Source organism: Manacus candei, unplaced genomic scaffold (assembly GCF_025592945.1).
Source record: "Manacus candei isolate 608988 ecotype Guabito, Panama unplaced genomic scaffold, ASM2559294v1 h1tg000005l, whole genome shotgun sequence".
Classification (NCBI taxonomy): domain Eukaryota; kingdom Metazoa; phylum Chordata; class Aves; order Passeriformes; family Pipridae; genus Manacus; species Manacus candei.
Window position 1 is genome coordinate 2,226,074 of NW_026138053.1, and position 27,574 is coordinate 2,253,647.

The window sequence follows — 27,574 nt, forward strand, 5'->3', positions numbered from 1 at the left end:
CGCTGATGTTTTCCCTTCGCTCCCCTCCCACTTGGGTGCCCAGTGCTGCCAACAGTAGTCATCAGCCCAGAGTGCCCATGGCTCATCCACTGGGAGCCATGTGGCTCCTGATGCTCTGGGTGATGTCTCTGAATGGCTGCATCCCTCCAGCATTGTGTCCCTTCCCAGGAAGGACAGGGGAGCAGGAGCACCCCAAGGTGCTGTAACATGGGCTGAGCTCCTTGCCGGGTGTAAACGACAGATGCCTGAGCAAGTTTTCAGGGTCCGTGCTCTCCTGCACCATCAGGGACTCTTCTGCTTTTTTGGGTGCTCCCTGCCTGATGGTGGAGGGTCCTGTGGCGTGAGTGATGGAGGGAATGCTGACTCAGCAGCTGAAAAGGCTTACTTGGCAGTGTGAGAAATGCTGATGCAGCATTTTTTTAAATGGTTGACTCAGGAGGCTGGAAAAATGTTGCTCAGCAGTCTGCGAAAACGTCGACTCACGGGGCTGCAAAAGCACTGAGCCCCGCACAGCCACAGCAACTGCCCCTGCCCTAATTTTCCAAGGATGCTGCTCTGGCATCCCAACCAACCCCCACGTTTAAGGGGCAAAACATCCCCCACAGTTTGCCCTCCTGCCATCACCTGTGTTTGGAATGAAAGAATACGAGCAGCATTACCCCCAGACTCACTGATTTTTCAGTGGATTCAGTGCCTGGTGCTCACGAAGGAATTCAGAAAGCGAACAGTGATTTCCCCAACTGCAAAATCCAGGCGAATGGATACAGCCGAGCCGGGTCTTTGGGAAGCCTGCTCAGTGCTGCAGCCCCCACCCCTCAGCCCCCAGCACCGGGATCAGCATCACCAAACGTGGTTTTCCCTGGTGGCAGGGGAAGCAGCCAGGCATGCAAGAACACTGCTGATGGCTCCTGCTCTCTCCGAAGGGGCTGCAAAAGGAACGCAGGAAAGGCTCCATTAAGGAGCGCGCGTGTGCTACGTGTATCCCTCCCTCGCCCCAGCCCCGAGAGGGGCTTTCTCTCCAGCCGAGAGGAAATCAGACCTCTGCAAGTCTTTTTTTAAAAGCCTCTGTTGAAGATGATGCCCGTGGCCTCGGCTGGGAGACAGACACAGCTAACACCACGACAGCCCGACCACGCTGCAGTTCTGAATTTATTAGAAACAGCTGTCAGTACATCCTTCTAAAACATTACATGTCAATGTGCTTTATTGCAATTTTTTTTATTGCATTTTTTTTTTTTTTTGATCTAGAGCAAGTAGGCCCAGGATGCTTAGTGTCTGGGATTTAAAAGCCCAACCATCTAGTAAAAGAAAGTACAGCAAAATTGTAACACACCTGGTGACAAGTACAGTGTTGCATTACTGAGCTAGAAACTACAGGATGACTTGTCAGAAAACACTAACATACACTTGGTTTCCTTATGAAGCAGTTTGTTTCTTTTCTTTAAAAGTTAAACTACATGAATTCCTTTTTTTTTTTCTTTTCTTCCCCCCACCCCCCTCCCCGACTACACCATAAACGACAGAAGAACAGATTTTACACAAATAACAAACAAGAGTACCAAAGTTACATGCTGGAATTCATCTGGAAAACAAAATAATTCCATAGCTTCTGGAGAAGCAGGTTCTTAACAGATGCAGTTTCCCTTAAAGAAAATAGAAGTCAAAGAAAAGCAGAAACATTGATGCAAAGGTTGTACAAAGGAGTGTGCTGTTATTTCAGCCCTCGACACAAGATCAAACACCCACTCATGCTTTACATTGAACCACACCTTGTACAAAGAGTCCACTCACAAAGGGACACGCACCAACACCACCCATTGCACATCAGCTCTGGATAGGGGGCACTGAGGGGCGACTGGAACGTGCAAACGATCACTGCATCTTGCAGGAGAGCAAGAGGGGTTTCTTTTGCTAAACCTTTTCTTGGGACAAAGTCGAATGCTTTGTCCCAGGGTAAGTAACACCCCAAATCAATTCGGTTTACAAATAGAGTAGTAACCCCCAAGGAAATCCAGAGTTCAGCATTTCAGAAGCACATATGCAAGATGAACACAATAAACTCCTTTTCATTTGACAAAAACCAACCCAATTCTGCCTGAACACGCGGCAGAATGTGCTAACAGTGAATTTTGTTTTATTTTTAAGGGGCAGTGCCACTTACAGCTAATGCATATACATGTGTACGTGAATATATTTTACATATATCTATATACATACAGTACATATACACACACGCACGCGCACACACACGCACACACAGATGATGCAGACCATTACAATCCCATGGTGCAATAAACAGCCAGATATACAAAATTAACAGGTTTCATCAAACATATCTTTGCTGGATGTAGAAGTCACTCACAAAAACAAAACAGACCAAAACCCCAACCCAGCCAACTGAATGTGAGCCCCACCCCGGCAGCCAACAGAGACCCGGGGGCAGCTCGTGGCTGGTCCCAGCATCCTACAACCCCCATGAAGCTACGAGACTGGTGCTGGGGGTTGATATTCACCCTTAGAGACCCCTTCTGTCTTTGGATGTAATAACTTTCTCCAAATGATCCCGAGCCTCTTGCTACAAGCACTTGGAAAGTGCGTGGGTGCGGCGTTGCTGAATACAGAGGGAATTTCCCTTCCCCCCCCATTTGACAATGCTGATCTCACAGAAGTGATCCCAGGGGAAGGTGGTGGAGGGGGGCATCAAATTAAAGCTGCTTTCTCTAATACAGGTTGATCAACGAAGCATTTTTTTGTATCAATAAGGGCCCATTTTTTTTTTAATTGCCTCTGATGCTTGTATTACATTTTTTAAAGGCAAACTTTAGGACAAATGGTGAGTCTACTTATGAAATATGGTGAGTCTATGCCAATAAGCAATTTAAAATATGCAAATTCTGCATTAATTGTATGGAGCCAGCCCCAAAGACCAGCACTTCAAGCACTGCCATCATCTAAACAGTTAACAAGCTAAAGCTCCCGATCTGCCCCTTTGAACAAACAGGAAGGAACTGAAAAGATTTCAAGAGAGATTTTTTTTTTCTTTTTTTTTTCCCTTCCCATTCGGTGGAAAGTATTTCTGCCCACAGAATGCAAGATTCACAAAAATGTTGGACAAACTTCATGTAACCCCATCCAAAGCTGCTCCTCACGCAGTACTTAACCGGCCGAGCCGCTCCGCGAACAGGCCGGCGCTTATTTGGGCTGGTGACTTGGTTCCCTTCTCCTTGCTGCACACACTGTGCCAAGGGAAGCAAAGGGATCAGCAATGCAAGTTCCCTTCCAACACAGAAAGGGGAGCAACTCCTTAAGGACTTATGTTAATTCCCTAACTCTCTCCTGGCATGCACATTTAAGGAGAGTATAGCTGATTATTCCAAAGGGAAGGGTCTGCTCTGGCATCTCCTCTTATTTTTGTGGTTCCAGGCGGAGGTCCTGCTTCATGGTCTGTCTCCTGCTTCAACAAACTACAACCAGAGGGATGCTTTAGGGTGCTGAGCCTTCCTCTTCATTAAAGCTATTTGCTTTGAATGCTGAACTTGAGCGAGCCTGACCCCCCTCCCCTCACAGCATCTTCGGGAATGTTATTTTGATTTTGCTCTTTCAAAAGCAGAGGTTGCAAGTCAACATAAGGAAAATAAACATAAGAAAATTTGATTTTAAACGTGACCTGAACAAAACAACCCCCAACCCATCACAGCGCTTTGTAAAACTGCATTTTGAACCTGTCTCTTACCCCTACTGATCCACAAGCAGTACCTGTTTCATGTCTGCACAATGCAGCAAGCATACAAGACTCACTAACATTTCAGATTTTTATTCCCTGTTAGTGTAACAAAAATAAAAAATAAACAGACATTCAAAAACAGAAGTGAGATTGTTCAAGTACCAAATAAGGGGCTTTTCCAAACTTAAAGTGTGACACTCCTATAGCAATTCTGCTGTTTTAAACAGCCACAGCATTCAGTTACAGACATGGTGCCACCTAAGCCCGCAGAGAGCCCAGGATTTGGGGCAACCAAGACCCTCCTCCTTCTCCTGTCCTCACTAAAACAGCACTAAGTGTCAACATTCATTTCCACAGTCCCATTACAGTTGCCTGGCTTTGTGAAGGAAAAACTGACTTTCGCCCTGCTGTGACTAGAATTCAGGTGTGATTAAAGATAAGATCTTTCCCTGGAAATGGCTTTTGGTTGTGGAAGTCTTGCTAACACTGGTGTCAGCGAGAAGAGAATCAGGCCCATCACATTAAATGGAAAACTTCTTGACCATCTGCCACATCAGGAGAGATGAGTGTGGAAAGAGCATTTTATTTTTGGCATAAGACAGAGGGCTGTACTGGATATAACTCTAGATTGCAACTACCAACGGTGCAAAGCAGTGACTCAAATGCACTGCTGAAAGAATTAAATAAAAACCAAAACACAAGCCACAAAACTAGAGCACTCCAGAATCAGAAAGTGAACAATCACATATTACTGCTCCACATACTAGTGAAGCATCTGTTGGGACATCCCTCTGTTTCTAGGTTCGTTCTTCCCATGCTCACATAACATGTAATCCAGAAAGAAACTAGTGGGAAAAGATTTATAATTTACTAACTTCAAAAAATATGGCACTCGTGGCTGACACAATGGGGCCAATGGCAACTGTGGAAGCAGACCTGATTTCCATCCATACCAATATAAAACACCGAATCACCCCTAATCCCTGCAAATATACTTCAAAACAGATTAGAAGTAACTGTGCATATTCGAGTTTCAACGTCCCCCTCCCCCCTCTTCCCCCCATTTAACACTGTGCAAAAGTTATTTATTTAACTCTACATATATATTTAATACAATATGGGTCAATGAGATCAATGCTCCTCTAACTGCAGTCTGGCACCAGACGGCTGCTACAACAGTGAGACTATTTCCCCCCTTTCCTCCTGACGTTCTGACTCTTAAAATTAAAACCTTCTCACATCTTACTGTTTTAAAAGAACTTGAGTTCCTTTGTTTTGCCTTTATGTTCGTATTTCCTGTATTTGTTTTAGGCTTAACAGCTGCTTTTCGTCCTGGGGTGTAATCCTGCACCTCTCAGGCCCATTGCTGATTTCTCAGCCATGCAAGTGTAGAACAGCTCCTGGAAGCTGTGGGTTTTCTCACAGGTCTAATGACACTGAGCAAACAAAATCAGGTCAAGCACAATGAGAGGTGCAGGACCAAGCCCTTGCCTCATGGATCACACCAGCTACATGTGGTTTTGTACCCATTTTCATTTGCTCTGTGAGTCCAAAATGGATGCAAAAAGGGGAACGACTGCAGCAGCTGCAGGACTTCAGGTGCCTAAACCAAACACAGAGATACAATGGCAAAACAGCCTCAGGGAGACTGCTCAGGATAATGGAGCCAAACGCAAGGACCGTGGTCTTAGTCTGTCCATGGCCCTGATCTGAAGGTCTGGGCAAAACAGAACTTCAAAGAACGCTTCAAGATGGCTTATTGGCTCCGAGTCCATCATTCGCACATCACCTGTGATCAGCGAAAAGATCTCGGAGAGCAAAGGGCCAAGAATCTCAACTCACTCACACAACGATAAAGCCAAGCTACCTTCACAGACGTTAATGGAATTACATTGTATTTACCTTGGCAGAGCCAGGGCTGGAGCCCGGACCAAGACCTCACAGGATCAGTCAGATTCCACTACAGGGAAACTTCAGACAGCCCCGCTCTGCTACCCCGCTGCTGTCAGTACTGCGAGGGTGTGCCAGGATTTATGAGCCTGGAAGTTGATCTGCGCTTGTTTAAAACAAAACTGAACCCTACCTGAAAACAGGGCAGAGGTGAAACACTTCAGCCAGGTTATCTCTGTCACAAAACCAGGGATCAGAAATATGGGGCCCATCAGCCTTGAATGTGAACGTTGTCAGTAAGAGGAGAGTCCAGAGAGATCCCAAGGGCAGTGAAAACAATCAGACACTCCTCCCACACAGATTTCTCCACAGGCATGAGGCACCTGGCTATCATTTGTGCCTTTGAACTGATTTCCCTCATTGGGCATTTGGTCTCAGCCCAGCATCAAGGGAATGCTAGATGCTCAAGAAGTGTGAGAATGACAGCTTTACAGCTACCAGATTAGAACTGCAAATTATCCAAAATGTAGGGCAAGTTTCTTTATAAAGAAAAGAATTCCATGTCCACATACCACTGAGGAATCCATTCAAGGTTTCCACTAACAGCAAAGGCTATGTCTCATTTTTCCTTTTCCTGGGGAAGTAGGAGAGAAGGGACACACTAGCAGATGTGTTTCACTTTTGACATAGCAACTTATCTGGATTTTATTTTTCTCTCACACAGTCTTGGTTAAGTTTTGAAGTGTTTCATTTAATGAGAAAAGTGGCATCTACAGAATTCTTTGCCTGAAGATTGCACTCTGGCCGATTAGAAAGTGCCTGGGATGCATCAGGGTCATTAGTGCAAAATAAAACATCTCGTGGCATGCCAGGCAACCAGACTACCCTTCCTGCAATGGCTGTCAGTGCTCCAGCCTTGTCACTTCCCTACTTGCAAATTCAAGACATTCAGTAAAATAATACTTCTAGTGTAAACATTATACATCAACAAGCCTGGCACTACTGCCCAGGCATTACAGAAAAAAGCCATTTGAACAGGAAATCAGCCCCAGGGTCAGAAACGGGTCTCCAGCATTCTCAGACCTGCATGACTGTCTGCTTCCTGTCCTGCACAATGGGTGCATTGCAAGGGAAACGCTTCCAGTAATGGGAACAAAAGTAACTTTCAAGGTTGCACACTGAACAATTACTTTGCCAGTTGTGCTTTGATGCCAAGTGGTTCAGTTTGCCAAACTTAGCTCTTTTTCATTTTAGAAGCTTAAGGAATGGAAATAAGCTGCTTTGTACACTTTCCAGGGAGGGGATTTATTTGATGATTGCTGTAGTTGATGAAGCCCAGGACTACCCACTCCAGTATCTGACAGCAGCCCTTGCCAAAGGATGGTACCAATAATCAAGGAGTATGGCTTTCTTCCCTTCCTGTGTTTTGCATCATGTCCAAAATAACTACAAGGGAATTTAGATTATACCAGTGTAAAGTCTTGCTTGGCTGCAGTGGTGTGAGAGTTCAGAACCCCTCTTGCAAAGAACAAATTGGAGCAGATCTATGATTACCATGCTCACCTCTCTACAACTGGGAGTGACTACACCTCACCAAAAAATTTGGTACAATAAGCCATCCAGAAGCATTTGATTACACTGACCTCTTCTGTACCAAGATCAAGCTTTACAAGAGTCTGTCATTGTTCAGCAAGAGACCTGCAGCAGGTGAGTGCAAGCTTCCTTCTGGTTTACATTCTGAAGCACAGTATCATTAAAAACTGAAAACAGAATCCCAAGCCGAGGAATGGGAGGAAGGGGGGAGTGAAGAAAGAGGAGAGTGAGCAATTACATCAGATCAGACAAATTTAGTGTGTTGAAGCCACACAATGTTTAGCTTTTCCTTTTATTTGTTTCAAGTTTTGGTGCAGAAAGTATGTGTGGATGCTAATGCAACCTCCCCTGTAAGTGTTCAATCTAGCAACGAACAAAGTTTTGGCATGTTCAATTTGGTTATGTTTCCTTTAAGCGAAGACCTGTAGTGCCATTGAAACCAAAACTTTGTTACTGTTGGCAAAAAAAATAAAGCAACTTTCCTTTTACAAGCATTTTTCCATTTAAACAAAAAACCTGAAGCTTTCCCGTAATTCCTTTGGTCTTCTCTCACCAAATTCCATGCTACCTCAAGACAAGCCCTCTTTTGGAAGTCCGGCTGAATCGCAGTGAAGCTGCTAAAATTAACAGAGAAGAATTGCTGTGGTAGAGTTTCCCCCTAGTTCGTTGGGGAGTTTAAGACTGAAAGACATTACTGATGCCTCGAGTAGAGGATTCAAATTGTCTCTACTAGAACAAGAGAAAACAAAATCCAATTAGAAGTTCCACTGAAGGTGCCTGGCAAAAAATTTTCTCCGTAAGATGATGCTTTGCTTCCAGTATTTTTGTATGCGTTGCGTTGAGTTTATTCCCCTCATAAGGAAACAAAAGTATTGGTGTAAAAGCACAGCTGAGCTTTTAAGGTAGCACCAGGACACCTACACCCAAGTTGTCGTCTTGTTGCTGCTAGGCCTCTTTTTGATTCACATTCACAGAATCACTTCTTGTGCAAAACAAGCAGTCTAAGGAGAAAGAATGCCCTCCGAGTTCTAATAAAAATCGTAGAAAAGAATCCAAGATAGCCAACGCTTTCCTCCTCCCCAAAATTTACCTGCAGAGAGAGGGGGGCATCTGTGCGTAGACAGGATAGGCAAGCCTGACATTTAGGGAATCATTGTGTTGGACAAGGGATGTCTGCTGGTAATGAAGAACCAAATCCTTAAGTGTGCTGTACAGGTTGTACGGTTCTGCAAACCCGTAACCTCTCGGAGTGCTGTAGATCACACAGTGTTTCACCTCTCCATCAGCTCTGCAAGGAAAGGAAAGAGGAGAGCTTAACATCAAAGGACAAACCCAAAGTGACAGTCTATTAACAATTAACTAATGCAGCAGCCCCGCCAGTCACTAAATTACATAATGGAGGACCCAGTAGATGCAAGTAGAGGAGATTAATATAGTCTGTGAAGAAACAGTGCTTCAGGGCATGCGATTAAACACTCTTGCATAATAATCCACATAAGAGGCCTCTTCCATCCCAGCAGTACAATTCCCTACTGCATTGTTCTCCAAATGTTCCTTGGAAAAAAAAAAAGTCAAGAGCTTAACCAAGAAGACAAGCACCCGAAATCAGCAATGACTTTGTGCTTAACTTACCTAGAAACCTTTCCACTAAGCAAAGAAGCCAAAATCCACAAATTCTCAGGACCTACAAAGTACTCCATGAAATACAGCACTAACCTTCAGTGTGCATTTTTTAATGTTAAGCACGGGATGGATTCAAGCTGATTCATTATCTGAAGCCATAGCGACCGAGTCTCTAACTTGGCAAAGCAGCTACTGGAACGCAGCATTTCCAAAGCTGCTACAAAAACTTATCTGCCAGAAAGATCGAGCATTATGTAACCCCTGTACTGGAGCCTGCTACAATCCGAGTCACATGTAGGGACAGGTTACATTATGCCATCCCTCTGGGAGTTTGCAGCGGGATACCGACCAAGAGAAAGCATCTGAGGAACCCATCACTACAGTGCCTGTGATAAACAGTACATTGAACAGAGCAGACACTACAGTATTCAGCTACCTTGAGGTGCTTTACCTTCATGTATTCATTTCTCGGACCTGCGTTCAGAAGCAATTAACCTCATGGGAAATAAATCAGCGGGAGCCATTTTGCACTCCAGAACGGGCTTGGAGGATTTTTAGATAACGGAATCAGTATTTCTGACCTCCATCACACCAGCATAAAATGAAGTGAAATACAAGAAATCAATGCAAGGCTGTGTGAATGTCGTAAAAACTACGGCTCACAAATAATGCCTCCTCTGAAGCATCACCATTATCTTAAACATACAAGAGAAAGATTCAGAGTTGGGTGTGTCTGAAAATGAGAACAGAAGATGTCACACCTTTACAGTCGTGCTTTATTTCTTCCCATGTGTTCTTTAGCAGGAATATGGTAGAATTCAGAGTTAACTTACTTATAGACTGTAGAGCTTCAAGTTGGGATACTTCAGAATTTTGTATTAACTACTGTGGCAAAAACAGAGACTGCAGGACTACAGTTATTCCACGTTCAAAGCACATTTTTGTTACAAAGCTTATACCATGCTGGTCTTCCTGCAAACACATTCCAATGGGTAGGCCTAAGCTAGGCCTGGCTTTTGTTCTCCAAAATAAAAAGCTTTGGTAGAGATTTATGTATTGAGTAGTTAGAACAAAAAGGAAAACAGACTTACACCACAGAACAAGCGTAACATCCTTTCTTGCTACTCTCGCGAATTAAAAATGCTCCATCAGGTTTCCCACAGAGCAAGTCTTCTGCTTGGATACGGTTGAGATCTCCAACAAACCAAGTTTTCTCATCATGATGTGGCAGGTTTTCATCTTCTTCATTCATAAAGTATGTGCTGAAAGAGAGGTTAACCAGTGATCAGCAAAGGAGTTGGTAAGTAGAGTTATTTATTTTTGCAGAGTCATGCAAAGAAATACCAGAATTGCCCAAACTGGGAGGTCAGGCTCCTAATGGACATATATTAAAGGCTTCCACTTAGAACTTCATTGTTTCAACTTTGTTTAATCCTAAATGTTTCAGGAGAGTTGCTCCTTCATATGACATCAAGCTCCCCTAGAGACCTTCTCCTTTTTTCTCCAGTCCTTTACTGAAAAACTGCTGTTTTTTGTTACCAAACCCCACAAGAGAAAACGTTCATAGATGGAACACTTCTCAACAAAATCATATGTATAGTGACACTTACTCATCAATATTTTCATTTTTGATCCCCAGCCAGTCGTTTATTCGCTTCTGTCTCACCCCTTTGTGATTGAGCCATCTGCCAGAAGAAGAGAGCATTAATACATTACTTCAGAGTACGTGTATGGGTTTTCTTACTAAGCAAGCTCAAGCTCAGACACAAGGTACCACAAAGAAACAGTCTGTGCCTAACTCAAGGACATTAGGAGCTGGATAACAGGAGTGTTGGTGAAATCAAGTGTGGGTATGAGCAACATCTGACACACCTAACAAAAGCAGTATTAATCTCTGTCGTACTAGCAGGCACAGATTTTGTTTATAGCTCATTTATTTTAAAATTTTTATGTACAAGAGTTGCAGAATGTGCACCTATTTGTGGCTGGCTCTTTAAATAATGAAGCCATGAAGAAGTCAACCAATATTCAAATATCCCATGCCAGAAAGTAGCACCTTAGCACTCACAGAACTTTGGTTATGAAAAGAAAATTAAATTCTCATTATCCTGATGGAAACAGTCCTTAATCAGGTTCATCAGAGACACTATTCTGAGGTACGGGTCAGGCTTACTTACACAAGATACTGATCTCTGATTTTGCGGAGCTGAATTAGGTCAGGCTTGATGCTGTTCATTTTCTTATCAGTCTCCCTGTTGTCCAGAGCTTGTTTCTTCAAGTCTTGTTCCAGGCGCATTTTACTGTCATGGATCTCACCCAGGCGGGATTTTAATTTTTCATAGTTCATCATTATCCTGAAAACAAGTACAATATTGGAGAGAAAAGGTCAACTTCAGTCTAGGACTGAAGAGTATCACAAGAAGTACCATAACAGCAGCTCCTCCCTTTGACTGCCTCATCTTCACATGAAAACTACTGTAAGAGTGACAGAAAAGACCTCTTGCCAGAGGGCCTACAACCTTCAGTTTACCTTAATATACTTCTTCCTGGCAGAGATGCAGGAACAAATTATCCAAAGGAGGGTAAGCAAGAACAGATTCCTCCTTCACTGTCAGATTCACTTTGTAATATCAATTATGCAATCCCACTGTAGGTATCAGGACTAGCAAGATTTCAAATGCAGACTTCAATTACTATCAAGAGCTACCAGGAAGTAATGCTGCCTGTCTCTTCTTTCAAGACTAGTTTACAGGTTTGGTATAATTCAGGAGAATTACATATTTTCCCTGTTAACTGATCTTCGTTCAGAATGAAGCACCACAGTTGTACAGTAAGATTGTTACAGGTAACTGTTCTTAGTCTAAAGATCTCCTTAAGGTTACCCTACGTGGTTCAAAAAACACTATGAAAAGTTAGGCATTATACCTGGCATTTCTTCAAAGGCCCAGATACAGCTTTTTCTGCTAGCACCCTCACAGAAAAGCAGTTTCAAATGAGGTCCTTACTGAATTTTTTAGATGACAGCTATTAAATATAATCTTCTTTGAAAATGACTAAAACTGACTATGGACTATGAGATTCACCATATCTATGTACGTTTCACAGGTGAAAAGTAAAGATTTTTCTGGATTACGTTCTGAGCAAATCCAAACAGAAGTGGAAGAAGCAAATTAAATTATTATTTCCTAATTCTTTCCTGGTCCTCATCACAGTACCTTGATTTACTGAAGTTAAGAGCAAGACCAATCCAGAGATCTCTCACCTCTGCTATCTACAATGCAATTCCTTGACAGAAGAGAGCTTTACTGGAGAAGGCACTGAGCTTACAAAGTGGTTTCTATGGTGCTTTAATGGCAGTGTCCATGTGGACACTAGTTTTGCCAGGGAAGCAAACACAGCCTGAGCTTACCGTTCAATTTCTTTGTCATTCCCCTCCCTGCGGAATCGCTCAATGTACTCTTTGCTGTATCGCTCTTGTGAGTGGCACTGCTCCTCAAATATCTTAATAGTTTCATTAAATGCTTCGATTGCAGTCCTCTTCATCTGGATTTCCTATGTAAGGAAAGAGTCCTTCATCATTTTTCCGTAATACAGACAACAAAGCAAGACCCAAGTATATTCCCTAAACTGACTGAGAAGACCATCTTTTCTCCCCCCACTAAGTCAAAATGAAATTAATCAGTTTTAAATTTAGTCAATTGTCCAAGTAGAGTCAGGGAATAACAGGGCAGACTTACTCCCTCCTCCTCTACAAAGTGCTCTCTATTAGGCTGCAAACCCCTCAAATATTTTAGTCATATTTTCCATCTTAGTTTTCAGGAAGACTGCCAGCAAACCTCCTCCCCATATATGAACTATCTTATTTTACAAGAAGCAGTCCAAATATCGTATTCACACTTCCTTAATGCATAATATCTGGTAACTGACTCGCACGTGACTTCACAAAAAACCTGGACAAACCCCTCTACAATTCTCACTGCAGAATACAGCAGCTGGAAATACTCAGCAGCCAGGGAAGAAGTCTGCAGTGTAAAGCTTCTAGGTGTTGGCCTTCTCCACAGCTTTACCTTATACTTGGAAGCTCAGCTCCTCTTTTTTCCTTGCCCCACACCACGCCTCTAGGACTACCAGCAAAAGCAATATTCACTCTTTCCATCACCTCTGAAACTACCTTGCTCTATTCCACAATTTACTAAGTTTTTTCCTTGTATTTTCTGGGTATGGACTGCCTTTATTAGCCATAACAGGTTAAAACAATTTTCTTTACTTTTTAAACAACAAGAAACAGACTCAACAAACAGCCAAAGAAGAACCAACCTGTGATGTTCTGGTATATTCTTCATACAATTTGTCGTACTCTTTGCTCTTTTCCTGATACTGAGCATGGTATTCTTGAAGTTTTTTACCTACTGCATCTATATTATCTTCTTTCACCAACTGATCCTGTGCATACAAAGAGCTATTAAGTCTTCAAGCAAAGCAGTTTTTCCTTAAGAGTATTCATTTGTCCACTTATGCACATTTGCATTTTACAGATATTAGCATCATGTTTATAATCCAGTTTCTAGAGAACATTGTCTCTAAATCCCCCTTCCTTCGTGCAACACATTCCACACTTTACAGACAGTAGGAACTGGAACTATAGGACACCAAGACCTATGCCAAATACTAAGCTTCCAAAAAGACACTATACCTTACTTTCAGAATTGCTATCCCCTATTCAAGAAAGAAGGAAGCACATTACTTGGAATCTGAAGCTAGAGATCAGAGGGTTGTTTTTTTGTTTTTTTTTTGTTTTTTTTTTTTTTTTTTCCCAAAAGCTCTGTAGTTCTTTTTCCTTAATGCAGGAAAATGTCTCAAGCTATTGAATAAAAGTTAAAAAAATGTTCTTGAAAAATTTAGATGTCTATGCACAGAGTGAGCATCTGCATGGGTCATATGTACTTCAAGGTTAACACTGCCTAGAACAGTGCCTGGTGGGTCCACAAGGATCCAGGGGGAAATAAAAAGGCTTCTCAGAGGTTCAGCTGCTGCATGCCAGGGTTTCTCTTCTCTTCTCTGCTGCCTGATGGCTGCTCAGATGGAGACCAGAAACTTGACAAAATGAAGCAGTTTAAATGGCTAGAAAATTTGAAAGACCCAAGTGAGGCCAAATGTGAAAACTCCACCTTTTTAGTTTTTCCGTATTCAACAAAAAAAAAAAAACAAAAGAAAGAAAAAAAAAAATCAAGCTATTCACAGAAAGAAAACAAAATTATTTTTGTTCTTGTCTGCCCTAACAGGTACTGGGGTCTGATGGAGATCTTACCTGCTGGTACCGGGACACTGGATACATCAACTTCACATCGAGCTTGGGGTTATACTGAGCGAGAGACTCGTTGCGGTAGTGGTTAATGAGTTCCACAACTGAATTAAACGTCAGCGGGTCGGAGAAGCCATACTTTCCATCCCGATGATAGATCTTTATCAGCTTATTGTTGCCACCCTTCCTGTAAGGCACAGAGGTTTTACTGTGTCACTCCCATCCCTCTTCAACACTAGGGCTGCTAACAAAGACACCAGCGAAATTCCTGGGCAAGTGGCCTTCATAGTGATTCTTTACACAGTAGCAGTATTAAGTAGTTTGAGAGTCAATACACACAGAAATTATCATCAGATTATTTGAACAGGAGCAAAGCCCAAAGTAAATCTCTTCCTATGTGTTCATTCTGAAGCCAGCTTATGGTATTTAAGTCCAAGCTTTGCCAGAAGTTGTGCAAGGGAAAAAGAGGATGCTGAAGGCTGAATAAAGGAGCCATAAGAAAACCTAAACCCACAATTCCATGCAATTTGGGCTCACTAATAGTATACAACTGAGTATAGATTTATACAATTATTAACAAGTCTTTTGAGTTATGGATGCTAATACAGGATACCTGAACCTAAACAAAATCCTTTGAGGATTATGAGATGGCTCTAAGTTTAGGACTTTATGTTACCCAGATTTATCTGTTCTAGTGGTTTCCACAAATTTAGCACTTATTTCTTCCTTTTTTTCCACCAACAGACTGTTTAGACACTGTCCTGTCCTTCCTGCACTCACAATTCTGGTTCCTAAAGACATCTGATTTCGGCAAAATAAAACCACGCCAAACCTTAGTGCACATGGTGTGAACTTTAAGGCAGAAGTTAAAGCAGAATTTCAACTACACCCTTGGGGTCAAACCTGCTATTAAGGCAATGGAATTTCATGGTAAGATCAAATACCTGCTATATCACAGTAACTCCCAAAGGTGTGCTACAGAGGCAGTCGCTTATGTGCCTCACCTGCTTGCCTCTAACAACCAGTCTTGGGAGCCTGGCAGAGGCAAGTGGCTGGGCAGGCTGGGCAAGGCACCAGAGCCAGTCACATGAGGTCTGCTGCCCAACTGCAGCAGACAGGGCTGGGGCAGCTCTGGGAAACCTTCCACTCGCAGACAATTTTAATGAAGAAAAGAACATGGCTCCAATTCAATATTTCCTAAACGATAGATCAGAAAGCACAAGATACTCCTTTTACAAAGACACTGTACTTGGGTTTCTACAGCTGTAGACTGATGAGATATTCAACACTCTCCCATTAATCAAAGCCCTAGCTTACAAATATCTTTTACCTTAGCAGTTCTGAAACTATGTGGATAGAGCCTTTCCCAAATCTTTGTTCACGAAGCCTAGCCATGGTGATGATGATCTGAAACTATGAAGCACTTCTGAGCAGCTCTCCTCCCCAAGTCTCATTTCATCCACACGCAGATCCTTACAGTACTGTTTAGTGAGGGACAGGATTCAACGCACAGAACAAAACTGACTGTGTGACCTGGTTTATTTATTTGCTTATTCTGTGATGTGCAGTCCTGGGAACATCTCTCCAGCCACATGAGCTTTACACAGCCATGGCTGTCACTGGTATAGCAACAGCTACTCAGGGTCTCACTGTGTGGGCTGCTAGTGCTCGGTGCTCACCGTAAGGTCAGGGTGTAGTCTCCCTGCATCTTGGTTGATGCGTCGCGCACCAGGAATGTTCCGTCTGGCATGTCTCGTAATTTGTCATTTACTTCTTCCCTGAAGAATGGAAAGGGAGGCAAAATTAGAAGCACTGAGGACATGATCATCTTTGCCATAGGTAAAACATCGGAGTCAGTAACGCCAGCATGCACAGAGTTCAATCTTCTTTGATGTCCGGGCTCTCCAGTCTTTTAGGACATCTAAAGCAAGTCTCAACCTGTGTAGCTGTACTAAAGAAAAGCAGCTACAGTCAACTGCCACTTAGAGAGAAGTCTCTGTTTAAACAACAGTAGCAGCTGTGACTCAGTTCATAACCTTTCCCTGTAATCTGCTCAGGTTTTAAAGTCCACACTAAAACAGGTGCCCTTTGAGAAGCCAGTCCTGACCCCTTAAGAGATGGCCTCTAACATCACAGCTCAAAGGTGCCTAAAGTTTAGCACAGTTTTAGTCTCAAGAGGCTCTTTATTGGCTTAACTCTGATCTTATTTACAGCCGTTTTAAAGCTCTACAACCTTTCCAGCTTCAGGGCAACTCTTCCTTATTTACAACTGAGACAAAAGGACACCCAGTCCAGAGCTTTAAGCTAAACCAAGAAATCTTGTAGTGAAAGTGAGTACCTGTAAGCATTAAGAAAATTATTTCAGCTGAAGAGATAAGCATCTTGCCAGGTTTGAGCATTTCACCCAGATTATGTATCTCGCTTCATAACAGCTCCCTCAAAGCTTTTAGAAGTACTAAGCACTTTTTAATACAATCATTTGGAAACTAAAGTTTCTCAGGTAGCCTCAACGTTGTCTAAGTGCTGTATGAAGCTTAGTTGAATCTTACAAAGCAAAATCAACAGCAGCTTTTTTGCTCAAATACTAAGGAAGAAAAATATTCCTACAGAATAGCCCTAGCTCTGATTTAGCTACATGAAAACGATTCTGTTAGTAAAACTGACTCCTGTGAAGTTTCATGTGCATATTCACTTACTCTGACCATTTTACAGATTGGACCCAGTTAACCCAAACAACTCTCTTTTTGAATTGATAGATACGATCCATGGGTTTGGGCTTGTGCCTGCAGGTTGCACCCTGGAGCTCGTGACAAAATTTCCAGCACAAGTTCTTGACTGAAGAACGTTGCTCCTGCCATGATAGCCCAATGCAGCCCATACCTGCTGGCTGCCAAATTAAGGTCATAAACAATTCCATCTTTACATGCACGTGTATCACGTTTTAATCTAATAAAGCCACTCCAGTGCGATTTGCAGTGCATTAGCTCCTGCCATCCTGTGCACTGTTGATTGAGGAGCAAATCCACAGTCAATAAACTGATACCAATATTGAGCAGTTTTAAATAAACTGTGTCTAGTGGGCTTTGCGATCACTTTTTGCCACTCTGCCTCGATTTAAAATTAACAGAAAAATATCTCTGCTGAGGCCCTTCAAAAGCAAGATCTCTGCGGGTTTACTTTATAAAGAGATAAGGGTGGTGCAATAAAGATATGAAAACTTTTATTTCCTTTCTCAGAACGTCAATAAGTTAATGTGGAAAACACGCTCTTCTTGCCTCTGTCTGCCAAAGTGCTTCAAAGTATTATGTGCACAAGTTTGAGCAATTCCTGATCATACTCCCAGCACGCTCACCTTTCCTCTTACAGTTCCAAATTCTAGACTCTTCAGAAGTGCCTTAAGAGGGAAAGAGATGACTGAACACTTCAGTTCTTTTATGCAAGTATATAAAAACTAGTCCTTCATTTTCTGAACGTAACCCAAGCCATCTATTTTCTCAAGTGCATAGAAAGAGGTTTTCTTAAGAGGTAAAGCTTAATTTATTTGATATGTGTTTCTATCAGCTGCTCAGTATAGCTGGTGAGGGGTAGCATTTTTAAGAGCTATTTTTTATATCACCACGTAATAGAAATTAATACAGATGCAATTTTAAACTAATGTTAAAGAAACCAAAACTAAGAATGCAATTCCTTTTATTCTAAAGTTTTATTTTTATACTGAAACTTCGCTGACCTGCATGCACTCCAGCACTGTATGCTTACAACACCTTATTAGATAGCAGATTCAGATTTTTCTCCTTTTTAAAGACTGTTTATCTGGACAAATTTAGAAAGCCAAAAATAAGTGTCACCAAGACTGGCAATATCTGCACCAGAAGAGCAACAACTTAAATGTCCTCAATCCAGCTGAATAGTTTCACTTAGGTGCTTTGCCAAGTAAAGTCCTGACGTGTTCCCCTCCTGTAAAATGCTGCCTGAAACAGGCATGTTCTTTTTATCTTGAATTGTAGCTGGCTTGATCTGTTTTTAACAATATATTAATACATTTCAATTAATATAGTCTAACAGTATTGCTTACCTTGAGATGTCCCCCCAGTACCATTCTGCTTCCTGCAGAGAGAAGCTGGAATTGTCCTTTATTCCATTCGTATTGACTGGAGTCATTGGTTTGGGGGGCTTTGGAGGAAGAGCTGAAAATTAAAAACAGATGAACAAAAGGTAAATAGAAGATAATCACTAAACTATTAATGAAATCTGACAGTAAAAAAACGAGAGACAATGTGCATCTTGAACTTGGCTTTCAAGCTCTCTCAAATCAAATGGAATTCGTAATTTTATAGGAATTCTGAAGTAAGCAGTTCCACTGTGATCCCAGATTTCCTAGCATCAAACTAAACACTTGCTGGATGGAGTAGAAAAGGAAGGAGCATGAGGAAACACGAGTTTTTGTTAAAAGGAAGACTGGCACAGGCACAACTACAAGGGCAGGTGCCGCTTAAAGCTCCAAACAAATGACAAAGGTGTATTGTGTTTGAAAGTCACAGCCTGGAGAGCACTGGGCACCACTGTGGAAAAACTCCAGTTGCTCAGGCATCACCAGTCCTTATGTCAACTCACAAGAGCAAACAGGTAAACTCTTCTTCAGAGGGAAAAACACTGGCATATCCATCAAAGACCCAAAGTTCACGTTTCATATTAGGTTTGTCATTTAGGCCCCTGCTTTGCAGGTGCTGAATGCTTCATCACAAACACTGCCACACAAAACGCCTGAGTTTCATCAGGCATTTTTTAGGCATTTCATGAGACTGTTTTAGAGAGGGACAGGTCACATTTGAATTCAGAGTAAGAAAGCAACTACACACATTGATTTGCTTCTAGCACATTTTCAAGCCAGACCCTGAACATCTGTGCTCCCAGCCCTGTGCCCTCGCCATCAGATTACACAAGCATCAGCGAGCAGGCCTGACACACTGACAACAGCCATCTTTCAGATGCACACAATCCCAGTGCACAGGCAGAAATACAAATAAAGGGAGCAGAAAGAAGATTTTGATCTCTAGCTTCAGCATGGAATGGCTCAGTGCTGAGAGGTGTGCTACTTGGCACCATCCATCTGCTCACCTCTGAGCCACACCTCCCACATTAAAGAAGAGAAAACAGGCTTCCAACTGCAGTTCCAAACACCATTTCATGTTGGATATCCAACACAGTAACTTCACTGTTCTCAGACAAACCAGTAGATGCTTTAATTGAGCCAATCTAAACTAAACCTGAACCTTGACCCAGACGTTTGCACCCTGGGGTTGCTGACCAAACACCTGATTCAGATAGCAGCATTCATTCTGTGGGACTGAGCATTAAACCGTAGCATACAGGTTCTTTTTATGGGGTGAGCTGGGAACTCTCAGGTGTGCACACATCTAGTGAGGCAATAACACCTCTTGTTGTAAAAGGAAGGTGAAAACCTTCGGATTCAGTGAAGTAGCTTCCTGGTTAGGAAGCTTCGGTTATTCCTAGCTCAGCTACTACAAGTGTTTGTACAAAGCACCGTGAAGAGCGAGACACGGTTCTAACCCTACTTTGCTTGAAGGTCTCAGCCCCATCCAGGGTCACAGGAACATACATCCAGGCTAAGCCTGTAGAGTCAATTGTATTCACTGTGCTGTTCCATCTCCCCCATTGAAAGTTCCTGAACTGGAAAATGTCTTCAGGTCCTCCCTCCTCCCCACCTCACATCTGGGATAGCAGAGTCTCAGCAGTTCTGAGTCTCATCAGCGTCTGCACAAGGCAGTTAATCCAATTTCAGAAAACCTGTAGATGTTCTGATCTACTTGAGAATCTTGTGTAGATTCTGAGTCTTTAACAAGCATGTGAAGATTCACCTAAAAACCATACAACAATGCAGAGAGTTCTTAGGAAACGGTACCAGCACCAGCAATTATTTCACTGGGTCTTTCAAATTAAGGCTTGGACATATCAAAAACTTCAAGGTATTTTACAGTGTAAAAGCCTGTTTTACACTGGTAATAGGAGCTTTCCAGAAGAGGCTTTCAAGTATTCTCTAGAGTACTTGAATACTTCTCTAGCCCTCCTTGTAAGATTAAGTCTTGCTCCTTTATATACTGTGGAATTATTTAGCAGCTTTGTTAGGCCTCACTCCAAAGCACAGGGCATAGAAAAGCAAAGTAACAAAGAGCAGAAAGGTAGGGAACAGGAGTTTGGACACAGAGCACTAGACATTACACCAAGTGTCCCTACTACAGGTGGGAGCTTCTCCTTCCCTCTAGTAGGCAGGTACCAGTTCTCACTATCAGGGGGATGTCTGCAGAACTTCACCCTGCATGAGAAAACTGGAAGGAAATTCTTTCAGGGAGAAGAATAAGGCTTGGACCGCTTCCTGTAAAACCTGACTCATGGAAGCCAGTCCTTTACACAATAGACTTTTGAAAAATGCTTTTTAATAGCTTGCACATTTCAAAAATACAAAACTATTTGCAAGGGTGGATCCTGTTTCCAGAGAGCTATGTATCTAATTCTTTACTTTCAATACTTAGAGGTCTTTGAGATTTCCCCCTGTACTGGATACAGAACCAGGACCCTGCTAATGCTTTACCCCGTAGACCAACATGCCCATCCATTTCAGCATTTCATGGCTACTATTTCAGTCCATGTACTGCAGTCCTGCACAAATGGAGAACTGACACAAAGGTAGTTTAAACCTCACAGCCCAGACCCTGGATGCCACAAGGGGAATATTCTGTAACAGCATGGCAAGTCTACTGCAACAGCACAGCATCACTGCACTGCTGCTCTCATAACACTGGTCCAATGGGTTGTTGAAAGAGGCATCCTAAAATAGTTTTTACTAGTACCTAGACAGTACTAACAGCCCTGCTAGGAGAAATCTTGTGATGTTTCTAGGAGAAGCTACAGAGAGCCTCAAAGAGTCCACGGATTTTGATTTAAATTCAAAATAATCCAGTTTTATATACTTTACTAGATGAACATTAGAGAGCTAAAATCCTAGAGTGAAGTAAAATAAGGCTGGCTTGAAGTCAACAGAAATGCTTTCAAGAGCAGCCGTGTTTCTTTCCATGTCACTGAGCCCAATTCTGATCTAGCCACAGGCACAATCTTACTTTATCTCAAAACAAGCTCTGATTAAAGTGAACGATCCTGATGGTTTCTTGCCTCCCTTTTTCCTGGGAGAGAACGAACATTGATCACAAGTGATTAACAGCACAACGGATCTATCCGTTCTAATAAAGAACTTGCTGTTAGCAGCAGATACACAAGCATCCTTCCCCTGCCATGTCCCTAAGACAGCTTTAGAGCATGGATCTTTCCAAATCCCAAAAGGTGACAGCTCAGCTGGACCCTTCCACTCCCATATGAGCACATTCCAAGGATCAGGTTCAGCCCTCAGCGACCGCCTGGCACGCAGCAGTGAGAACAGACTGTCTCTCCCTCACGCATTTATGGGCATATCTGGTTTTAATTTCTTTAGCAACTCTAGTTCTCTCTTCCTAGCTCAAGTTAGGTTGCCTGGGGAAACTAAATCCCAATCCCAGCTCTGTGTCACTTAGGAGGGGGAAATAAAAAGGAGCTGGTGATGGAGTGGAGGCGATGGCAGCCAATGTGGTCGGGGCACGGGATCGGATGTTGCTGACGTCAGGAACCGAGGGCTGCTCCAGCAGGTACCTCCAGCTGAGCTGCTCCGCCGAGCGGCCGCGCAGGTCCGGGCAGAGGGAAGACCACTGATCAGGCTCTGCCCAGGTAGTTTTGTGGTGCTTTCTTGACTGCACAGAACTCTTCTTTTGAAAAGGCAGCTCAAGACATAACTGACTTGATTCCCTGAAATGCAAACCACCTCCAACACCAAGACAACTGAGAAAGCTGGCAAGTGTCTGAAGTTTAGCGCCGCTGTATTTCTTTTAGAGTCTCTCGTAAAAAGTCGTAGGCTACATTAAACCCGGATTTAACTTGGGCGAAGTAGACCGTGACTTCCATGAGATACACACTTTCCCCAGTTGGGTTTTGAATAAAAAAATTTTACAAGTTTACATGATATAAGAGCCACTGAGCCCTACGTGTGAGGGATTTCAATGGCACTAATTCAGGAATGAAAAAAGAAGGATGCCTCGGGTCTCCATGTGCTACATCCCACACAGCATCCAGTCAAGAAGCCTGTTTCTTCTCTGGCTGCAGTATTTGTGTACAAAATCAACCTGCCAGTTAATTAAACTCTGGTTTTCAGTTTTAAGGCAGATGCCACTTAGCCTAAGAATGACTCCACAACTTATTTCTTCCAGTATGTTTCAAGAGCTGCAGGTCAGATACTTAAAAGCATAGCAGGTTTAAATGCAGCATTAACTCTACCTTACTGTTAAAAATAATCACAACTACCAAGTACTCTGATAAAGTCAATTTTAAGTCCCTTAGCACTTCCACAAGCTTGTTTACTAGCCTTCTTTCTGATGCACTCAATCTACTCTCCCTCCACATTGTGACAAGCAGAAAACAGATCAGAGGATTTCCAAGACACTTACTCAGCTTCAAAAAGGTTGATGTACAGTAGATACCCTGCAAACTGTAATATAAAGCTCTACAGAGTGTCATTACTATGGAAACATGCAAGTTATCTGTGGTTAGGCCAGCTAACATTTTAGTGACATAGTCCTTGAGGAGAGAAGGGTTCTCCCTTTGGAGATATAGATGAAGGCTTGGAATGAAAACATAAGCTAGCTTTTTTGAAAAGAAAAAAATCTCTCCAATCTTTAATTGCTCTCTGCAGTCTTACTCGATTTCTCAAACACTCTTCTCAACTTCTCTAACACTTTTCAGGCAAAGCTTCAAAATCTTTCCCTTCCTCAGGAGTCCTATACTTGTCCCTGTTGCACGAGAAGCCCTCAAAGACAGTTGAGAATAAAAGCATGTACCAAACAAAGGTGCTTTTTGCACGTCATTTCCATGAAAGTGCTCCATGTGTGCCCACCAGAGCAGTGAAGCACCGTGCTCTTGGAGAGGTTTTCCAGCTGACAACGAGGAGGGTCGTGCGCACCTGCTGACAGCAGCTCATTCCCCACCACTGGCAGGTAAATTATCTTGGCAGCTCCACATCTCGGCTCCTCAGTTCTCTTGCCAAGACCCCTCTCGCAGAGCGCTGAGCGCCGGTGCCCTTCGAGGCCGCCCTTCCTCAAAGGGCAGCTCGTGTGCACGGAGAGCTCCGCCGGGGACGGAGGAGGAAGCCGCTCCATGGCGTTACTGCTGGCCACAGCACCCCCGGCGCGCTCGCATTTTCGCTCTCCTCCCCCAAAACAGGCGACATGCCAAAGAGCAAGACATATTCAAAGAATCGAGGTCTTTCAATATCTCATTACAGAAAACAGCAGACAAGTTGGCAGAAAGCCAGACAGGCTTCCAATGAAAACACTCCCATTATAGCTTTGCTTGTGTTTCTGTGAACTTTCATAAAAAACAACACCTTTAAGAAATATTTCAGTTTTGATTAATTGGCTTTTTTGATAAAGATCTGTTTTGTTTGAAAACTCCCCAGCTATCCAGCCCTCTCCCACACCTCCCAGTCACTGTTTCACCTCCTAAAGCCCGCCAGGCTTCTGCTGCACTCTGTTCTCCACAAGCATCCACAGCTACTGCACAGGTTAAAAAATTATCTGCTATGGGACACCTGCACTATGATGGACAACAACAGTGTGTGAAGAGGATGGTTCAAATTCCGCATTCTTTTGGGCATTTCAAAAGCATCCCTCACTACTTGGCAAGGCCTGTCACTTCATGGGCAGAGATGGAAGAAATAAATGGAAGATGCTCATAAATGACATGGAGATCTTTGACTTCTGTACTATAACACAGCTCCTCCTCTTCATTCCAGCCTTTGCATGAAGTTGCAAAGCCAAGAAACCTCAGCTTCCCAATTATTTTCACTGCCTAATGAAAAATGGTTTTCCTTCCAACCCAGACCACAGTGTAACAGCTGCAAATCTACAGCAGTGTCAGAGGTTCCATGATGAACAGGGTTGAGGTGACTGTCCCAAAATTAACACAAGGAGGATAAAAAGGATAAGTCCTCTTTTACCTACCAGGCATAATTAGCACACTTAATAAACTGGATAGCTTTTAGAACTTTTGACATGTTTCATCACTCAAAGGTTGTCACTACCCAGCATCACATGCCCAGCTCCCTGCAGGAAAGAGTAGCTTTATCATGTAGACAGTAGGTCCAGGCTTTTACCAACTCTGGATGAAAGTCCACGACAGACATTTTAATGCCATGAAAACGCCATACTCTATAAGAACACTGTACTTTACAGTATCCAATGTCAGGTCTAGAAGAGTGTACAATAAAAGTAAATATAAAGTGCAAGGAGTCAGTAGATTCTCTTTTTTGCTTACTAAAGCAGCTCCTCATCTGCCTTCACAGAAGAAATATCACAGCATGTTTTATACCACTCCACAGGCAGAGTCTTCAAACTCCTACTAAAATGTACTATTTCGTCAATACATGGGAATAGATTTTTGGATAAGAGCAGGGAAAAAACAAAAAATTCAGAATAAGCAGAGAATTACTGTGATCAAGGAGCAAGAACTGGCTTTTCACTGTGAGAGAGACAGAATGAAGTCAGGACTGAGCAGTGACACACTATGGCTAAGAGACATACCAAAGCCCAAAGAAAAAGCCATTTTAAATCAAAAGTAATTTTAAATAATAGATAATTTAAATAAAAACAGCCCAGAGCTTTTTTCCCCCCCCCAGATATTTCAAAGACTAACCATTCATCCAGATGTCAGGTACAAACCTCATAGGAGAACCAATTCATAGAAATAATTGGTGCTACTGAGAAGTTTGTTGCATAAGAGGTTACTTAAAAGTAATAATAATACAGCTGCAAATACATATGATTCTTGCTGCTCTAAGCAGCATTTTATTTCAGCTTACCATTAGCTCCAATCTTTCAGAGCAGCATGTAAAATTGTTCCTCATACAGTACCTGTCCTTGTGCTATGTGAAACCCTTCTCTAGGTGCCAAAGTACAAATATTTCAACACCACCTAAATTACTAACAGTAAGCCATCTAAATCAAGATCAAAAGGTGCATTTTTAAATCAACGCTCCAGAAGAAATGTGAAGGTGGAAAAGTATTTTCAGAGGAAATCTGTTGCACATTTTGTCACGCCTCATCTTTAAGAACGGAGATGTCAAAGGAAGCTCCACCGAGGCAGAAGTACCAACCCACGTGTTCCAGTGCCTGCAGGAGAAGGGGAGATTTGGAGCAGACGTGGAGTAGTCAAGCCTGGCTGCTGCTCATGCTCACATCTCAAGGTGTAACACGAGAGGATTCAGTCTCCTTACTCAGTACACGGTGATCTTCAAAGTATTTTAATGAAATCCATTTCACAGCAGGAACTTGACTTCTCCCACTGTCCAAGGACTTATCAGTGAGTACTGACAGTCTCGGAAATTCCACTGCAATGTACAAATTCAGGTTGTAACAGACAACAGAACTCACATACACAACACTGTCAATGAACTCCTCATCCATCTCACCTCTAAAACCTTTCCCTGGGGCAAGTGTTGGAGTGCAAGCCCTACTGCCCGCATTCAAAAAAACCCACACCCCAACAGAGGGTCATGTTCCCTCATTACAGCAGTTTTTCTAGAACTCCATTACAGCAGTTCTGGATTCAAGGGGTTTGTTTGGGGTTTTTTGAGGGGAGGGATTCAAGAATTCCTCCAAAAGAAAAGATGAGTGGGTGCAGCAGCAGATTTGAGGGACAACAGAGATTGAAAATTAGGATAAGGCTAGAAAAGGTAAAAAACTGAAAAAAATAGCTCCAGTGGATTTTCTTCTTTCAAGGGTTAGAGGAGGAAAGCAATAGTGAGTAAGAAGTAGCTAATAAAAAGAAACAGGAGGTTCATGTTTGGAAAGAGAAAACTGACCTGAAGTACAAGAATCCCAAAGTGACACAACCAAAAGTCAAGTTATTCTGTAGTGAAAGAACAAACAATATTAAGGGGATAAGGAACAGATTGGTATTTTTTTAATTCTTCCAAACCCTCAAATTTTTGCACCAAGAAACATGATGGGTTTCAAGCCTTTTCTAGATAACCACGTGTCAGCTTCAGGGATATCTGATTTTAGAAGTAACACTCCTATGGACTGATAGTCCACTAAAACAACATTTTTTCCAGTTCACAAAAACTGGTAGAGTCTGGGTGAATGCTGGAAGCAGTCACAGGCCGAAGCAGTTGAAGCATTTCATCTCCTTTTCCAAAATGCTCCAGATGGAAGGTATCCATCTTAAGTGTGCTGCTGGACTCAAAGCCAGAGAAGAACCTGGATCCTGTTCAGCCACAGGAAAGCTTCAGAGCGCATCGTGCTTCTGCATCAGGATTCACCAGGCAGCTGGTCAGTGTCCAGCAGGGCAGCTGGAGTCCTTTTTGGAAAGGGCTACAAGAGGCAGCAGTTGCACTTTGCCTTTTTTGAACTGTATGAATCCCTATAAAACTCCCTGTATACAGACACTTCTCTTCAGAACTAGAAGAACTTAAGGTACTGAAATATATTCACTGAAACATTGCAAAATCTTTGACTGTTGAGTGGAGGACAATGAAAATATCTTCTAAAGAAGTTACATCCACTCACACTGTTTGGGGACCCGGCACCAGCTCATATGCTGTAGTTCAGATTATGTGGAGAAGTGAATTCTTGCTTACTTAGCTATTGTGCAGACTTTAACCTGTCAGAAGAAATGAGATAAAAAAGCAGAAGAAAAAAAAGACAATCTGACTCATTTCCATAGGGGTACTTAGTGCATGAGCAGAGACTGTTCTTTAAGCATTACTCAGCAACCTACTTTACAAAAATGAGTTTCCAAAAAATCCAGCTAGAACACACCTATTGCTTTAATGGGGCCAAAGTTTTACAGCAACCTGTTTCAACACAGTTAACAGTCTTTTTGACAATAATAAAGCCTAAGCTTTAAAACACACAGAGCATGCTGATAAAAAGTATTCTTTATGCTTCTCTCTTTCTCTGCCCAAAAGGTGACTCACTAAACAACTAAATGAGGTGATGTAAGGAACCCAACTGCTTTCAGTCCTGGGCGCAGATGTGTATGACCAGCTATGCCTCTGTTTTCCCAAGCTGTAGAGCAAAGATAAGCCCGAATAGCTTCAGTCTGGAATAAGATACCATGCAGGCAGTGGCAGAGACAGAAGTCAACTCTGCTGCTTGGGAAAGCAATAGTCTCCAGAGGAAACTCCAGGAACAGTTTTCTCCCTTTAAAGGGGGTGAGATAGAAGGAATACCACGATTAGCTCCTGTCAGGTACAGGTATCACGCAAGACACACAAGTGTTGGGAACAAAAACTGCAGAAATAACATTTGCTGCAAGTTTTGCCTTCAAACATGTGTTGAAGAGGT

The 27,574-nt window shown here is 42.6% G+C and overlaps 1 protein-coding gene across 5 annotated transcripts in view; it reads right to left on the reverse strand.

Moving 5' to 3' along the window:
* Nucleotides 1-778: 778 nt before the first annotated feature.
* Nucleotides 779-27,574, reverse strand: part of PIK3R3 (phosphoinositide-3-kinase regulatory subunit 3) — a 77,188-nt gene continuing 50,392 nt past the window's right edge. For 2 of the 5 annotated variants that reach the window (XM_051795568.1, XM_051795596.1), the window contains 10 exons: nt 18,208-18,319; nt 15,812-15,910; nt 14,139-14,319; nt 13,148-13,273; nt 12,240-12,382; nt 11,008-11,184; nt 10,441-10,515; nt 9,922-10,092; nt 8,298-8,495; nt 1,132-7,824 (listed from right to left, as the gene is read on the reverse strand). In XM_051795568.1, the coding sequence (XP_051651528.1) occupies nt 7,566-7,824; nt 8,298-8,495; nt 9,922-10,092; nt 10,441-10,515; nt 11,008-11,184; nt 12,240-12,382; nt 13,148-13,273; nt 14,139-14,319; nt 15,812-15,910; nt 18,208-18,319 (1,541 nt within the window). In that variant the 3' untranslated portion in view covers nt 1,132-7,565. Of the gene's footprint in view, nt 927-1,131; nt 8,496-9,921; nt 10,093-10,440; nt 10,516-11,007; nt 11,185-12,239; nt 12,383-13,147; nt 13,274-14,138; nt 14,320-15,811; nt 15,911-18,207; nt 18,320-27,574 lie in introns of those variants that run through there. The other 3 variants (XM_051795588.1, XM_051795605.1, XM_051795578.1) reach the window with 2 other exon arrangements.